The sequence below is a fragment of the Crocodylus porosus genome, unplaced genomic scaffold (genome assembly GCF_001723895.1).
Source record: "Crocodylus porosus isolate Cpor-Errol unplaced genomic scaffold, CroPor_comp1, whole genome shotgun sequence".
Classification (NCBI taxonomy): Eukaryota; Metazoa; Chordata; order Crocodylia; family Crocodylidae; genus Crocodylus; species Crocodylus porosus.
The window spans coordinates 35511154-35528602 of record NW_017728886.1 but is presented as its reverse complement, the minus strand read 5'-3'; the positions used below and the strand labels follow the sequence as shown (position 1 = coordinate 35528602).

Genomic DNA, 17449 nt, shown 5'->3' with positions numbered 1-17449 from the left:
AATGTTAAAAATGGTTGTGCCCCTATAAATTGTAATGCTTTCTAACCTCTTTCTAACTGCTTAGTTGAAACCAAAATTGTTTTTTAAACATCAAAGCCTTTCTTTACATCTACTCCACAGCCAACTACTCTCTGATTGAATGCCAGTTTGTAATTCAGCAAAATTGTTAGTGCAATCTACTTAACATTCTGTTAGAATAACCTTATTATTTCTAAAAGTAATCAGACCTGTATTATTTTACAGTTAAGAGAGGATGATATTGTGTATGGCTATTTAACCTATGTAGTTTATTGTTAACAAATACATGTATAGTACCCAAGAACTGCTCACCAGCAAAGGGAAAATTTATAGCTGGAAAACATAAGTTAAAAAACTCTTTCACCACTGCTATGCTTCTCTCGCAGGATGAATTAGAGTTAAAAGAAATCTGACAGTGAGGTAGCATATGGGCAGGATAGTAGTCACTTTGGCTATTTGGAATGCTCTCTTTGCAGCTGGGATTTTTAAAGTGAGAATTAGTTGCCTTTTGTGTAGTTTAATTTTTTGCAAGCTGTTTGAACATTATGATGTCCAACTTGTAACTTTCCTCTAACTATAAAGCACTATAAATTCTGGTTAACATGTGATTTTTTCTTTTTGTTTACAGCTCATGTTTGTTAATGCTTGTAATGTGTTTTGAAGATGCAGACCACTGTATATGATTACTAAATATCATTGTTACTGTACATTCTTATCAGAGTTATTTCATCAAGCTTTATTTGTACTTAGTGTACATGAATGTTGTCAGTCCTTGGGAATCTTTGTAATGGAGTAAAAGTAATGGTATTTTCTTATACTTACTAAGGAAGATTATTGTCAAATACAGTAGCATTGAACTGAAAAACACTGAAATGAAAAATGACCATTTAGAAGTTTTGTGATGGGGGAAGGGTAGTCTGATTCACCTTCTTATCCATAATTCTACAGAATTTTTAAGGCCACACTTATCTTAGTTTCCTGTTATTTCAGGCTGTAAAGTTTCTACAGACCCCCTGTTGTTCAGAAACAGCTTGTCACTGCAAATCAGCTTAGCCAACCAATTAATAAATCCTTTCAAACATATTGCAGTCACTCTAATTAAAGGGGTTTTTTTTCCTTTGCCATAGAAATTCCTCCAGTTCCAAGTCTAACTTGTGAAGTGCATACCACATTTCAGAACTCAGCACAGACTTGCGCTACAGAAAGAAGAGAAAATGTGCTTTCTGACCAAGCATCCAAATTTTTGGGTGGTGTATTCAGTTTTCATATTCAGCACAATTACTGCAGAAGCACAGCCTGGGAAAGAGCATGAGCAGGATGGCAGCTCTGCTCTGATGGAAGTTTTACATGTTCTTTCAGCTGACAACAGCACTGAGTTCCACAAGAACCATTCACGGGAACTGATCAAAATATTGCTGGAGAGAATTGAATGTCCACAGCAGACTAATGGGATACAGGAGGACTGTAATCTGGTTAGTGCCTCAGTTAATGAAGGAAACATTTAAATGAGTTCTAAAATCATTATATTAGGATGAAGCCACCTTGAATCTTGGCTCTGTAAGAAGTTCAATCTTAAACAGAAATGAACTTCTGAAATGCTTTAATTGCAAATTATTTATATGACTGATCTAGTCTTGTAAAAAGAAACTCCAAATATCAAGCATACTTAAAGACTTAGTGTCATTTACTTCTCATATATCGATAATAATTTTTGCCATATAATTTTCAGATATTTTTAAAACTCTTCAGTCTACAGTGAAAGCACTAGGTTGAATTTGCAACATCAAAGGCTGTCCATGGTAGGCAGAGATAAATGAACATAATGGGAATGGCTTTGTAAAGTTTTATCATTATTGTTTTCACTTGGCCCAATGCAAGGCTAGTTCATATCCATAAGGCATTTCCTCCATGCCTCTAAGGATTGAGTGAGGTCTTGATAAAACTGACAAGGCAATGGAGACCAAGAGCAATGAAACTACAAAGCTTTCCAGGCTCTGGAATTGGAAAAAAAATGAGTATCAACATTTTAGAACTGCAGCTTTAGAGAGAACTTAGTCTCAGTTTACCAGGCAACTAAGGACTGGGGGCACCTATACATATGTTGAATGTCTGCTCTGACACATGCTAATTAGGGAATGAAGGCACTGCAGCAAGCTGTGCTAGGGCAGACAGACAGGCAGCCCAGAAACAAAGAACTGCAAACAGATGAGCTAAGCTGCAACAGGAGAAAGCAAGTTGTTCATCAGGGCCAAAATGGGAAATCCTGTGTCTGGCTGTAGAATTACCTGACAGGAAGTGGCAGGGCATGGAAGGCACATAAATCCAGTGCCTGAGGCCAGTCAGTCAGTCTGGACTTGCAGGTAGAAAGGGGAAGAGCTACTGAGCAAAAGGGCTACAAAAGACTGACCCACTGGGCACAGAAGCAAAGAGGGCTTACTTTGGGACCCTGAGGCAGCCTCCCTTTTTGTAATCTGATTTTTCCAATGAAGGTGTGACAGATAGGAAAAGAGGGAGGGTACCCAGGAAGTCTGAGTGGGCAGGAGCTGTATGGCCACTTGAGCTAGGGACAGACATTACATATAAACTGGTTTAAGTGATCAGAACCTAGTTTAAACCTGTAACAGAACAGATGTTCAGTGCACATAAACCAGTTTGAAAATGGCTGAAACCGGTTTGAGATAAACCTGGTTGAATGTAGTAAGTATCAGATTTAACTGATTTGGCTCAAACCGGTTTATGCCATGTCTGTCCCATACCCCTTGCTGGTTTAAGACAAACCAGACTCCCCCAGCATCTGGACATGCTCTCTGGGCTGGGTGTTCCCACAGCAGGGCTGGCCCCTCTCCCTGCTCCCTGGCTGCAGCTCTGACACAGGCTGTGACCTACTCTCCCCATTCCCCTCACCACTCGCAGCTAAGCAGGAATTCCCCGCTCTCCTCTGCCTTGCAGAGAAGTGCCTGTGTTTTAGCTAGCACACCCCATGCTGGCTACAGTCCCTGCTGAATCATCAGGTAGAATCAACAGGCAGAATCAAAGATAACCGGTAACATCCCTCTGTTGTTTTCTTAATGGGGTAATAAACACAGAGTTAGGAGTGATAAACACTGTTATCAGTTCCCTGCTAGACTAATTAGAGCATCCTGCTGAGGTCTGGCCATGCTCCGCAGAAGGGAAGGGAGGGCTGCTTTAGCACCCCCCAGCTTCTAGCCTTATCCACTGTAAACCTGTCCCTACATATCTGGGCTGTCTGTGCAGTTACAAACTAGTTCAGCCTAGCCATGTTAGACTAACCTGCAAAGATTGAATCAATTTAAGCTTGGGCTTTTTGAATGTCTGTCCCTAGCTCTGGGAGCATCATGGCTACTCTTGCAACCTCAGGCCCATCACACCTGCCCATATAGCAGTACAGAAGCAGCTATGCTTCTCCCGGGTTAAGCAGCCCCAAACAGCACAGCATTCTGGAGGATGCTGCTACCAGTTCAGTGTGTAACTATGGCTTATGTTTGCCTCTGCCTATATTTCACATTGGGTATATTTGAAAGGATGGGTTGGGTTAACAAGAAGCTCTACATGCTATTCTGCCTTTCAAAAGGGAGATATCCTGTTGGGATCCAGCTCACTGATAGAGGAGGAATCTACCTGAACCTAAACTAGATGTCTAACTAATAAGACAGGGTTGAAAGAAAATGGGGAGCAAGTGCCACTTTTTATCCAGCACATTTTCATCTTCTTAATGAAGTGCCCTAATTAGCAAGCATTGGGCTAAACAGGGCTGTTAATAATTTTCAGAAATGGAATTTCTTTTCTGGAATTCTCTTATCCATAGTTCTTCAGTCTGCCAGAGTTTCTTGGTCTTCCAAGCCTTTCAGTTTACAATGAACTTTGCCTAAGGTGACAGTGAAAGGGGCATAACTATGGGAATAAATGGAGTCTTACAGAGGTATTTGGTAATATTGCTGTTTTAACATATTCTGCCTTCCCTGAAAGTGTAAGCCATGCCATGCAGAGAACCTGTATAAGGCATATGCACTATTTCACTGTTTCTCAAAACCTGTTTTGAGGACTTAATCAGTCTGTAGGCCTTTTCCTGGTTCACTGCACAGGGGTGAATATTACATAACTACCAAATGTTCTAATCGGAACAATTCATATATATTTATAAAAATCCATTAAAATACAGGCCTAATTCTGCTGTCTTACAGTGTTACAAAAACAGAGTAATCCTGGTTCCTTTCACTGTTATTCTGATGTAACTGAGAGATAAGTTTGGCTCTTTGTAGACTTAATTCTAAAAGCTTAATAAGTGTATAAGCAGAGGTTGTGCAGAAATTAAAGAACTGTTTGCTGCTAGTGACAGTTGTCTGCAGTGTGGGCCAGAAAGCTCGTTTAAGTCCATGGGGATCCTTCAGCTGGCTCCAGTGGCTATTGGATCAGCCTTAAATGGGGATAAGGCTTTAGGCACTGGTCCCGTTACTCCCAGGCAGGGAGGGTTATAGAATAGAATATGGCAGGTGGGTAGCTGCTTCTAATATTGCACAATTTTACTTTTTTGCCTACTGATCATCATTTTACCACACAGTTCTGCATTGGTCCAGGCTAAAGACTAGATCTTTAATCATAAATCTGAGCTCCCCTCTTCTCTAATCCTAGGTATAGGAAATTAATAATGATATTTAAACCTAATTTCCATCTCTTTTAATAATTCACAGTGCCTTGAACCAGATACTTTGTTATTAATAGCTGGAGGAGATTTAGAGGACCATCTCAGTGAAGAAGTGTTCCAGAGAATTTGTCTCATTCTTCTCTACTATATTATTCATCAAAGAGATATCTGTTCTTCCAAGATCAGTCTGAGTAACAAAGATTATAAATTTTACCTGCACAGCTTGCTCAGTTTAAGGCATGATGAAGACTGCTATTATTTTTCACGGAATGAAACTGAAGATATTTTGGTTGCAATAAGGCAACATTTTAAAACTTCTGAAAGCCAGGTAACAAAATATCCAATAGTTATAAACAACAAAATACTTGACAAAGATAAAATGGCTGTGCGCTAGATCTGCCATAAGGATGCACTTAACTAGTGTTCTCTAGAAGATTACACCCAATTGGCACAATTAAGGCAACTCCCAAGTCAGTCAAACCCAAATCAGAATCTGGTCACTGTATCCAGTTCCCTGCTAGTCCCTCTCTGTTCCCCCTTCTCCCCCCAGCTGGATGTAGCAGGGAAATCACCCAAAGATGTGGCTGTTTCCTGCCACTGACAGCTATAGTTGAAACTAATTTTACCTAACATGGTAAGTGCCTCCTGGTGGAAGGAGTTATGCAAAAAAGACTAAATTCACATTTGGAAAGGCAAATAATACATTCATTTATTTAACTAAACATCCTTTTAAAATAATGAAAAAGGTGTTGCTTACTTGTTATTTTTTGTTGTTTGTTTATGTTAGAGCCTGTGGACTAAATAGGAATAGGGTCCTGTAGTGGTTGGAATCGTACAAACAAAGAATAATAAATAGTCCAGCCCAAGTAATTTACAATCTAAGTAACCTAGTCTCACAATTTAAAGTAATGAAACATATTTACTAGATCTTCAAAGTAGCCAGATATTATGACACTTGGTCCCCAGCCTGTGACCTGGGGGCAGAGGCTCTCCAACATTACTCATGGTCAGAAGATACAAGATTTCAGGTTTGCAGGGAGAAAAAGATAAGAGGTTTTCCTCAGCATGTCACTTGTTCTTTATTGTTGCCCATGGACTGAGAAATTCTGAGAACAATTCATGTAAGAGATCCATTGACCTGTGTGAAAAGTTTATCAGATCCTTTCATGTCACACAACCTTGGTTTTATAATAAAGCTAAAATTTAACTTTTTTCCCCCATCTCCCTGCTTTTTAATTTAGACTGTACTCTAGTAGCAGTAGTGAGAGCGAACAGGTTAGATGCCCTTGACTAGGCAGGCTGAGCAGAGGGCCTGCAATTCCTTTTTCCATTAGTGTCCTTTGTGTAGTCGTTTCCCATCATAAATTATTCATTGACTAGGATGTTTGGTTCTAAGTCACAGTGAAAGTGCTGATTTCCAGGAACTTGAGCAGTATCTGAGCAATTACAAAGAGGCATTGGTGACTATTTGGCATGTCAGGATTGAGTAACAGTCTATCTAGTGCTTTACTGTGTGGTCTGTTTATTTACAGTGGCAGTGCAATCAGAAAGCCTGTTTAGTAACTGTGACTTAATCATGTACTAAGATGAGGACAGACAGGAACTTTATCTAAGATGCTGAAGAACTCTGCAGCGCATCTAATGTCTTTAATCATAGAACCCAGGGTTAGGGGAAGAGAAGAGAAAGATCTTCAGGTTGTATGGTGAGATACTGACTGTAGATCAGACTTTTTATGATGTGTACAGTATGAGATGTGTGTGGGCTTAATAGATATTTACTGCACATATGGCTTTTTAAACTCAGTCCAGTTAACTTGAATAAGAAGACCCTATTAATCTGTATAATTTTGTCCTTATTGCTGTTTGCAAAAACAATTAGCAGTATGCCATTAGCCAAGGCAAGGTCACTATGACTACGTATCTGAATCTTTTGTTTCCAGAAAACAGACAAGCAAGCTGGAATAGTATAATTAGGTGGCTACACCACCTTAGGGACAAAATGAAAATATGATTCTAAATGTTTCTCATGAGAGTTGATCAAAGAGATTCAAGTTTCAGACCAAAAGTTCAAACCCTTTGTAAAAGTATGTTTGTGTATTATACGTACTGTAATGAGGTTTGGTAACTATAATTTCATGCTCAGAGTACTTCCACTCCTATTGTTATGATAACGCTATATGTAGTTGTACTAAATGCATGTAGGCATTCATTCGCAAAATATCCTTTTCTTTACATTTATCTCATACAGTTCCTCCTCTCTCCTTGGCTCTCCTAGAGACTTCAGCTGTGATCAGGGCTTCATTGTACTAGGCACTACAAACATGGCACTATAAAACATGTACTGTGAAAAACACAGCCCCAGAGTGCTTGCAATATAGACAAAAGAGACAAAGGGTAAGGAGAAAGTGAGCATTTTTCACACCCATTTTATAGATGAGCAATACAAGTAATTAAAGCTGTCACCCAAGACTGAATCTGAAGTCTGTGGCAGAGGTAGAAACTTCATCTAGATCTTCTGAGTCTCACTCCCCTTAGTCAAAACATCCCTTCCTCTCTTTGCTCTTCTGCCCATTTTAGGGGTTTTACTAGTTGTGCTGCTGGAAGCAAAATTCTTAAAAGACATGAAATGATATGAAAAATAACTTGAAAAGTAACTAATTGACCATAACACTTTTAACTGTTGCCTCAAGTTCCTTTCCTTCTTCCCAGGCCTAGGTCCTTCCCCTTATGTGACTGAAAGGAATCTCACATAACCTTCCTTTTTAGAAATCAATCTTGGGTCCTGTAGGCTGTCCCCATCCTTGAGCCCTCTGTTCCTTTCAGCGCTGTCAGTTATGCCCTGCATCATAACATCAATGTTGGGCTTCTGCCTAAACATCAGGCTTCTGTCCTCTCCAGCTTCTTCTCCTTCCTCCTGATTATGTTAACTAATGTGACCAAGAATGTCTTAATCCAATTATTTCCTGGTTTCAGTGCATTGATGTAAGTGTTCTGGAGAAAAAAGCTGATATATTGGACAGTGAAGGTGCTGATGAAAATACGCTTCCTCGCCTGGCTGCTACAGTCATTACTTTGGCTCTCCAAGGAGTCTGCATGGGGAAATCAAATTTACCTGCCCCAGAGTTCTTTATAAAATATATTTTCAGTTCTCTAAACAGCACTAATGAACTTCAAGTAGCAGGTAAGGCTGCGTATTTCAAGTTGCCTTCTGTGTCAGTTTGTATGTAGTACTTACCGGAAATGGCAAAAACATTTTATGCATTTTGCTAAAGAGAATTTGAACTTCCTCTTCATCTTAGATTTATTAGGTAGATTTCTTCTAAGTGCAAGAAGAATGCTAGGAGGCAAGTTCACTTTTAGTTTGAAAACCCTTTTCAGTTGCATGAAACATATCTCTGTATTTCCACTATTAATTAAAAAGTGATATTAGTTACTAGATCTGGTGACTGCCCAAAGTAGCCTGTCTTGGAGAGTGTGTTAGACACAGCTGTAGAGTGAGGTAAGGGAAGCTTCTGAGAGAAGGTACCATAGGCATTAGCCATCTTGTCTTGACTGGATACGTTATCATCTCTACCCGTTCCAAAAGTTTGCACTTTTCCCCCTACCCACTTTCTAACATTACTCACATCCAGGGAGTTTAGACCATATAGGCCATTTCTACATGGTAAATTACTGTGCTCCAGAGCAGTGTATGTGAGGCACAGCTACCATGCTTCAAGTTTAGAAAGCAGCTCTCCCAGAGCAATGCATGAGCTTGAGGACACTGCTCTTGGGAGCAGTTAGTATACCATGTAAACATGGCCATAAAGTCCATTTGAAATGCTACAGTTTTGTCAGCTATTTTTCTGGATGCAGCTAAATTTAATTATGAATATGTACACCCTAGAATTTTTAAAATGGACCAAGGAATAAGGAATCTAAACAAGGGACCTAATTTTCTAAGTGTTGAACACCAACAGCTCTCATTAATTTCAGTAAGAGATACTGGAGGCTCAGCACTTGGAAAATTAAGCCAATTTAGATGCCTAATACCAGTAAGAGCTAAAGTTAAGGCAGATGTTTTTTTTTCTTGTGGTTCATTGGCTAATGATAGCACTTTATGAGAAACTCAAAATACTAATTAGTCTGCATGATGCACTACTGAGAAAAGAAAATATTGTAGGTCCCGTTACATTATATTGAGTCAGAGGGGCAAGCTGATAATTATGATTGCAGAGCAAATAAGTTGAAGTACAGAGGAACTGAAGTCTCTCAACTCCCAGTCCCACTTTCTAATTCCAAGACAACATTACTTCAATTAAACCTGGGTATTTAATAAACAACTTCCTCTTAAAAATTGTGAACGTAGCACTCATAACACAGCAGTGGATACAGCCAGTCATGGTGCAGCTGTGCTGTATGTGATTACATACAAAACTAGGTTCCCCTGAAGTCCAAAGCAAGATTCCCATTGTGGTCACTGGATGCCACTCCTAGAATCCAGAGGATATTCTAAACAATTTTTACAGTGTTTATATGTTTTAAGCCTATATTGATTATTATAGTCATCTGTCATTTTAAATGCATTAAAATTGCAATTGCAAACATTGGAAAAAAAATTAAAGCTGACTACAGTTACAGCCCTTTGAAACAAATTGCCACCAATTCATTGCCATTAGCTTAATGGACAAGTCTCTAGTTCACAAAAATCGTTTTGGCCCTTACTCTGCAAATTATTCCATGCAAGCCCAGGGTCCTTCACCGCTAAATAATTTGCAACCAGTTCAAATAAATAATTACAACAGAGGATTGCATGACATAAAGGATGAGTTGCCTTCTTTCTTGGAGATGTTCAAGAGGAAAACATGTTAATGTTGCAGTGTGAAAAAACATCTGCCAGTTTATGGATGACTTTAGACTGCCAAGCTGTCCAACTTTTATCTTTTATCTAGTCTTTTATCTCCAAATTTACTAGAGGAAATATTGGTTATTAGTTAAATTAGTGTACTGTATTACATTTTAAGTTGGTAACAAGTGATACCATGAAATATTTCTTTTGTATTTATAAAAAAGTGACATCATATTTTCTAATAAATTCCTAGAAGTAGACAAACTCCTAAGCAAGCTGAGGTCTGGAGGAACCTGCAATACAAATGGACAAATCCATAGTCACAGAAGAAGGCAACATAGTATGACAACCCGAGATACTGGCAACATAAATATTCCTTTTACATCAGAGCATAAGAATGGAGAATTTATGACTGCTTATTATGAAGATAATGAAAATAATGCTGACTGGGATCAGGTTAATTCATTTTTACTTTTGTCATTGTCACTTGGTGTAGTTAGTAAATTGTAAAAGTGTAAGTTAAATTGAAAAAAAGATAGCACAAAGAAGAAATAACTTCAGCAAATGAAATGTATTAATTTCACACATGCACAGCCCCCATATATGTGTGTTAAAAATAGGCAAAGTTAAGACAATGGCATGTGTCAGTAGAAACAACTATACACACATGGACTTTTAAACTATGCATTTGCTTAAGTAGTATTGTCTGTGGAACTTGACCCTGTCCTTTGGCCAGTGGCACTTGTATATAATGCACTAAACTGGGCTGGCACATAGATTGTTGTGAGATGGGATCAAGTATTGGTTCATAACAAAGGATTTCAGTCATACTTTAGGTCTGTATAAGGTTGCCTTAGAATTATTCTTCCTTCTGTTCCAAGGCCTGTTGGGTCTCATTTAGGCCATCAGGAATCTCTAAGGGTTGAGGGAGCCCCAAGGGCTATTCAGACCCAGGGAGAAAATACATATGTAAAGAAAGGAATATTTAATGGAAACTTATAGGCTAATTACAGACAGTCAAAGAGCCCAAGGCTGAATGGATTCAGTCTGTGCAGGTTACTCTAAAATGCAGAGATTAAACTGAGAAACAAACGGACAGGTATTCGCTTTTGATTCAGGAAATGAAACCACATATCTGCAGTGGCTCAGGCCATAGGTCAGGGGGCTCTAGAGCATAGCTCTTTGACATATAGCCAGCATAGGCTATGTGTTCACTTCCTCTTCCTGTTACCCCCGAGGTCTCTGGGATTGGCAGTCCAGAATCACAACAGCAGGACTCTGCAGGGTTGCTCATCACTTCCTCTTCCTGCTTCCAGGTACCTCTTTGATTTGTAGTCCATAGTCACAGCCAGCAGTATGTTTTTAGCAAGGCAAGGAAGCTCTGTACTCGGGGGAAGGGAAGTTTAACCCTGCTCCCTGGCCCTAGACCCTAGCTGGGGTTTTCCTGGGGGTAGGGGCAGTCCTTGCCTCCCCCACAACCCTAACCCTTCTCTGCTGGAGCCGACAGCACAGAACAGCCCAGGGCTGGAAAGCATCCTGGGATACTTAGGGACTGTGATTTAACATGAACCAGGAAGGGGTCTGGGGCAGAAGTTTCATAAACCAGTTTCACCCAGATCAGTTAAGTCTGATACTACATTCAACCAGGTTTATCTTAAACCAGTTTCAGCCATTTTGAAACTGGTTTATGTGCACTGAACTTCTGTTCTGTTACAGGTTTAACCCAGTTTCTGATCACTTAAAATGGTTTATGTGTAACTTCTGTCCCTAGCCATATGGTGACAGATATGTGCTTTTAAAAGGTTTCATATGAACTCCATGGAGGCCAAAAGCTCCCTATAAAATGTATAGAAAACTGTAAGCAGGGGAGGTAAAGCCCTTGCCTTGTATGCCCTCTGAGAAAGTCAAAACACTCTGGACCACATCCAGTTCTGGGCATCCAGTATTTACATATCATTATATCCCACCCTGCTCAGGCCCCCTGCTTAGTATAAGTTTTAAAGAGTTGAAACCTAGATGATGGCATGTAACAAAAGTAGGCATGTTAATGATTTTACAGAGACTTGACATGGAATAGCATCACAGTTAGGTGCCTTACAGTTGAAATAGGATCTGACACAAAGACTGATGTGGGTGCTTTTTAAGCTTAAGTCAGTTACATACATCTTTTTCCCATACAATGAAAAAATAAAAAGATGTTGTTGATGAAAGTGACTAAGCTGGCAGCTGACCGTTCTCATTTAGACTGAGGACAAACAGCTGGGACACTTCTAATAAAGTAGGCTTTTTTTTTACATTAGGTTGATTCAAAATCAGTGTTTTTACTCTTGTGTGTGGGATAAGAGATGTTCTTTGACTTTCTTTCAGTGTACAATTGAGACAACTGCTGAGATGAATGCTGTTGTGATAAACTGACTTGGGTAAACTATTGCATTTTGAATTCATATCCCAACTTCATAATCATTTCTATTTCTGTTGACTTAAGAAGAAGGTCTTGCCAAGCAAATGTTTCAAGCAAGTATGGCCCCAAAATAGCATAAGTGCAGGTTGGAGGCTGTGACTGGAGTATCGCTACCGGTGCCCTTCTATTGGTGACTCCACCCTCCTGTTGTGGGCCAACCGCCTGCTTCCTCGCGTGCCATGCCTTGATCTTAATTGATTAAGTAAATGATGTAATTAGTGGGAGGTTGCCCACTTTATGCGCCCCGGTGCCAAGGGGCGCTACCTGCGGCTTCTTTCCTCCTCTACACCGCAGCCCAAGCCTCGCAGATGGTACTGACGTGGTTTCAACTTGGGCACAGCTGTGCCTTGGCTCTCTCCTTGACTTCCCTGGGGCTGCTCATCGGCCACTTGCTCTGGGGCTTCTCACTTCCCCCTCGCTCTGGGGCTTCTCGCAGCCCTCTCTCTGGGGACTCTCACTGCCCCCCTTTACTCTGGGGCTTCGCAATCCTCGCAGCCCTCTCTGGGGCTGTGTTAAGTGCACCCCAAAATGCCATGCCCTCCCTGGCGCCAGGGTCCCCATGCTACCATGGAGTCCCTATGAGGCCTCCTCCAACCCCTAATAGCCTCACCCGGTCTTCTGGTCAAAACAGCGAACACAAAAACACAAAGCCCCTGGGCTATAACATAAAAAGCTAAACCGTCTGGCCAAACAACATTCAATCCCTACCAGGAAATACTCCAACCCATAGCAGCAATCAGGGGATGCTTATGCATTTGGGCTTCTCCCCTCTGTCTGCACTGGCAAAGCTCCTCCTCCCTTGGCTGCCAGAGGGGAACTGCCCTCCTGGCCTCACGCCTGGGGCTTAAGAAGGGCCAGGCCCTGCCCCTTCCTGTCAGCTGGCTCCCCAGCGGTTGTCCTAGCAACCAGGACCTGTGACTCTGGCTGCCCTGGTAACTGGCAGCTGAGCCTCCCCCTTCTTGCCACTAGGGGTCTCTCCCAAGCTGTTTCTGCTCAGGATTAGGGCACCTGAGTGCTCTGTGACACGCTTCCCCCCCTTTAACTCCAGACTCACCGAGCCGAGTCTTCATTCTCACCCAGGTGCTCCATCCATCTGGGACTCTCCTCTCAGCCCTTTCCCGGGCACCTGGCAATTCAGGTACAGGAGGCGGAGGTTTTCAGGTGCCTCCTACTTGCCTTTTACCCAAGGCGCACCGTGTGGGATTTGTTGGGAGTTACCCGCCACTGGTAGTCCCCCTACACTAGCCAGCCTTTGTAGGGTGCTGCTTGGGCCTGGTTTCTTTCTACATTTTAAATGTTCAGGTGGGTGATTCTGGGCATGGCGTACCCCTCAAGGAAGCGGCAGGTGCATCACTGCAGTTGTTGGGAGTCCGCTTCCCTCTCCCCTCTCAATTTTTGTCCCTTATCTGGCATCCCCCTGTTCTTCCTGGCCCCACTTCTTCCTCATATTGTCTTGAGAAGAAATCAGCATTTACATTTTGGGTTCCATGGCGATGCTTTACCTCAAAACAATATGGCTGCAGACAAAGGGCCCACTTCATCAGCCTTGTGTTATCCATCTTCATGCTCTGCAGCCAGCGCAGGGGCACATGGTCGGTGATCAAGGTGAACTAGCACCCTAACAAATAATATCGTAGTGTCTCAATAGCCCACTTAATTGCCAGACGCTCCTTCTCCATTGTGGCGTAACTCTGTTCCAGTGAGTGTAATTTCCTACTTATGTAGACTATAGGGTGTTCTTCTTCTCCTTCTTTCTGTACCAACACGACTCTGATAGCCACCTCTGATGCATCGGTCTGCACCAGGAAAGGTTTATTGAAATCCAGAGTATACAAGAGTGGTTGTAAGCACAGCACATCCTTCACCACTCGGAATGCCTTTTCTGCCTCCAGCGTCCACTTTGGTTGGAGCCCCTGCTTTTATCATGTCCATCAACAGTACCACTACATCTGTGAAGCGAGGTATAAACTTTCTATAATAACCGGCCAGCCCCAGGAAAGCCCTCACTTGCTTTTTAGTATGGGGTGCTTGATATCTCCACAATGCCTCCACTTTACTCAACAAAGGTCTCACTTTCCTGCTTCCTACTAGGAACCCCAGGTATTGCGTTTCTTTTTTCCCTACTGTACATTTCTTTGGGTTGGCTGTCAGTCTGGCCCTTCTTAAATCTCGTAGTACTGCTCTCAGTGCAGTGAGGTGTTCAGCCCAGCCCTCAGTGTATATGACAATGTTATCAATGTACGCTGCGACGTAACCCCTGTGGGGAGCCAAGACTCTGTCCATTAACTGCTGGAACGTGGACGCAGCTCCATGCAACCCGAACAGCATTCGCCAAAATTGAAAGAGACCCCACGGGGTGGTAAATGCTTTCTTTTCCTGATCTTCAGGGGTCACTGGGACCTTCCAGTAACCTTTGGTCAGGTTTAACATGGAAATGTAGTGAGCTTGCCTGATGCTCTCCACCAGTTTATCCACTCGGAGCATCAGATAGTCGTCAAACTTAGCCACTGCATTCACCTTCCAGTAATTGATACAGAGGCAGATTTTCCCCATCAGGCTTAGGTACCACCATGATGGGGCTCCACCAGTCGCTGTGAGATTCACGAATAATACCATTCTCTAGCATCATTGTAATCTCCGCACTTATCGGGTCTTGGAGTCACTGGGGAATCCATCTCCAATTCGTGTGTATTACCTGGCCCGGAGGAGTTTTTATCCAGTGTACCACACCCCGGGCTTCCCCAGGGTTTCCCTGGAATACATCTTCATACTCCTTGCCTAACTCGGCAGCCTGCCTTCTCTGTTCTTCCAACAGTCGCAGGGCCAGTTCTACGTCCCCCGGCCCACTTCCCTCCATTAACGTAGGTCCCAGTTCCAACTCCTCGGGATGAGGGGCTAAATACATACAATCCCAGTCTTCCCACCACTTCAACATATTGATATGGTATACTTGTTTCTTTTTCTTCTTATTTATTTATTTACACCTCGTAGTCCATGGGCCCCACTTGGCGTACGACTTCATAGGGTCCCTGCCACCGGGCAAGTAGATTGCTCTCACTATCTGGCAGTAGAACCAACATGCAGTCCCACACGTCAAATCTCCTTTCCCTGGTGCCTTGATTGTAATGCCTCGCTTGTCATTGCTGGGCCTCTCTGAGATTTTCCACCACCATGTTCTGGGCCGCTTCAAGGCATTCCCGCAGTTGGATCACGTATTGGATGATGTTCTGGTCTCCATTCTGCTGTTCCTCCCAACTCTCCTTAATTAGGTCCAGGATCCCCCTTAGTTGCTGGCTGTACAATAACTCAAAAGGTGAAAACCCAGTCGAGGTCTGGGGTGCCTCCCTTACTGCAAACAACAAAAGTGGTATTGTGTTGTTCCAATTCTGCAAGCTCTCCGCCATGAACTTTTTGAGCTTCTGCTTCAACATCTGATTGAAGCGTTCCACGAACCCGTGCATTTGGGGATGACATACGGTTGTCTTCAGATGTTTGATCCCCAAAACTTTACTTACTCCTTTGAACACACGTGATGTAAAGTTTGTCCCTTGATCAGTCAGTAGTTCCTTATGGAGTCCTACTCGGGAGAATATGTTCAACAGTTCGTTCGCCACCTTTGGCACGGACACTGTCTACATTGGTACCACTTCCGGGTACCTAGTTGCATAATCTAACAGAACTAATATATACTGGTTCCCAGTGCTACTCCGGAGAAGTGGCCCCATGATGTCCACCGCTACCCTCTCAAAGGGAACCTTAACCAGAGGCATCAGAATTAAAGGAGCCTTTGGGGGTGGCTTTGGGTTTACTTTTTGGCAGACGGGACATGAAGCGCAATATCTTGCAGCTTCCCGCATCCGTCCTGGCCAATAAAACCTTGCCCGAATGCATGCTTCTGTTTTGTCCTGGCCCAGATGCCTGCCCATGGGGAGCTCATGAGCCACCTTCAATAAGGCCCGTCGATACCACTGAGGGACCAATAGCTGAGCGACCTCCCTCCTTCTGGTTTCCTTTGCTCAATCTGGTATAAGAGGCCATTTCGTAACTTGAACCTCAGGGTTCTCCTCATCAGTTCCGGTCTCAATACCTCATCATTTCTTCACATGAGGTGTTCCTGCAGTGCCCACCAGAAGTCCGTCTCCTGACTCTGCTCCAGCTGAAAATGCTCATCTTCCCATAAATGGGTGACGTCCACCCTTTGTTCAGCTTCCTCTTCAGGGGGAGACTGCTCGATTTCACCCATGAAACCCTCCGCAGTCTCCTCGCCCCTCACGCCAACTATCTCCTTTAGCAACTCGGACCAGTCACAGCCCAGTACTACTGGGTAGGGTAAATGTTCTGCGACCCCCACTAGCATCTGGTGGGTCTTGTCGCCTACTTCCAGAGTGACCCTCACCCTATCGAAAATGAGGGCATCCCCGCACCAACACTGCACCCTCGCATGATCTACTATTTCCCTCTCCCTTGTCGGTAGCACGTCGCCCCACACCACTGTCTGCCGACTGTCAGCCCAAGTCCAGTGCAGCTACTACTCTTTTCCCCTCTATTGTTACTTCTGCTAACAGTGCGGGTGGCTAATCTCCCACCTCGGGGTCGACTCAGGCTCCATAGCTGCACAATCCTACCTGCATTGTTGGCCGGGGTTGGATGTTTTTGATCACGGAGGCTAACGGGATCTGTTGCCTTACGGCTTGGTCCAGTAGGCCTTGCACTGTTCAATGTAGCTGATCCAAAGCTTGTTCCCCTGACTCCAGGCCAGGGATTAGCATCTGTTCTTGTTCCTTTCTCTACATGGATCCAAGGGCTCTCTTCTTTATATGGGCAAACTAGTGTCTTATGATGCATGCTGTCATATAAAGCTTTCCTTGCCAATGCACCATTGTAACAGGAGTATCGCTACCGGAACCCTTCTATTGGTGACTCCACCCTCCTGTTGTGGGCCAACCACCAGCTTACTCACCTGTCACGTCTTGATCTTAATTGATTAAGTAATTGATGTAATTAGTGGGAGGCTGCCCACTTTATATGCCCCCGTGCCAGGGGGCACTATCTGCAGCTCCTTTTCCTCCCATACACTGCAGCCCAAGCCTCACAGATGGTACTGATATGGTTTTCACCTGGGCCCAGCTGTGCCTTGGCCCTCTCCTCGACTTCCCTGGGGCTGCTCATTGTCCCCTCGCTCTGGGGCTTCTTGCTTCTTGTGGCCCTCTCTCTGGGGCTTCTCACTGCCCCCCTTGCTCTGGGGCTTCTCAATCCTCACGGCCCTCTCTCTCTGGGGCTGGGGTCAGTGCACCCCAAAATGCCGCACCCTCCCTGGTGCCAGGGTCCCCATGCTACCATGGAGTCCCTATGAGGCCTCCTCCAACCCCTAATAGCCTCACCCAGTCTTCTGGTCAAAACAGCGAACACAAAAACACAAAGCCCCTGGGCTATAACATAAAAAGCTAAACCGTCTGGCCAAACAACATTCAATCCCTAC

At 43.3% G+C, this 17449-nt stretch overlaps 1 protein-coding gene across 1 annotated transcript in view; it reads left to right on the top strand.

Moving 5' to 3' along the window:
* Positions 1-1158: 1158 nt before the first annotated feature.
* SLC39A12 (solute carrier family 39 member 12) overlaps positions 1159-17449 on the top strand; it is a 48690-nt gene continuing 32399 nt past the window's right edge. The window contains exons 1-4 of the mRNA XM_019550553.1: positions 1159-1490; positions 4728-5009; positions 7655-7862; positions 9763-9965. Of these exons, the coding sequence (XP_019406098.1) occupies positions 1233-1490; positions 4728-5009; positions 7655-7862; positions 9763-9965 (951 nt within the window). The 5' untranslated portion in view covers positions 1159-1232. The remainder of the gene's footprint in view (positions 1491-4727; positions 5010-7654; positions 7863-9762; positions 9966-17449) is intronic.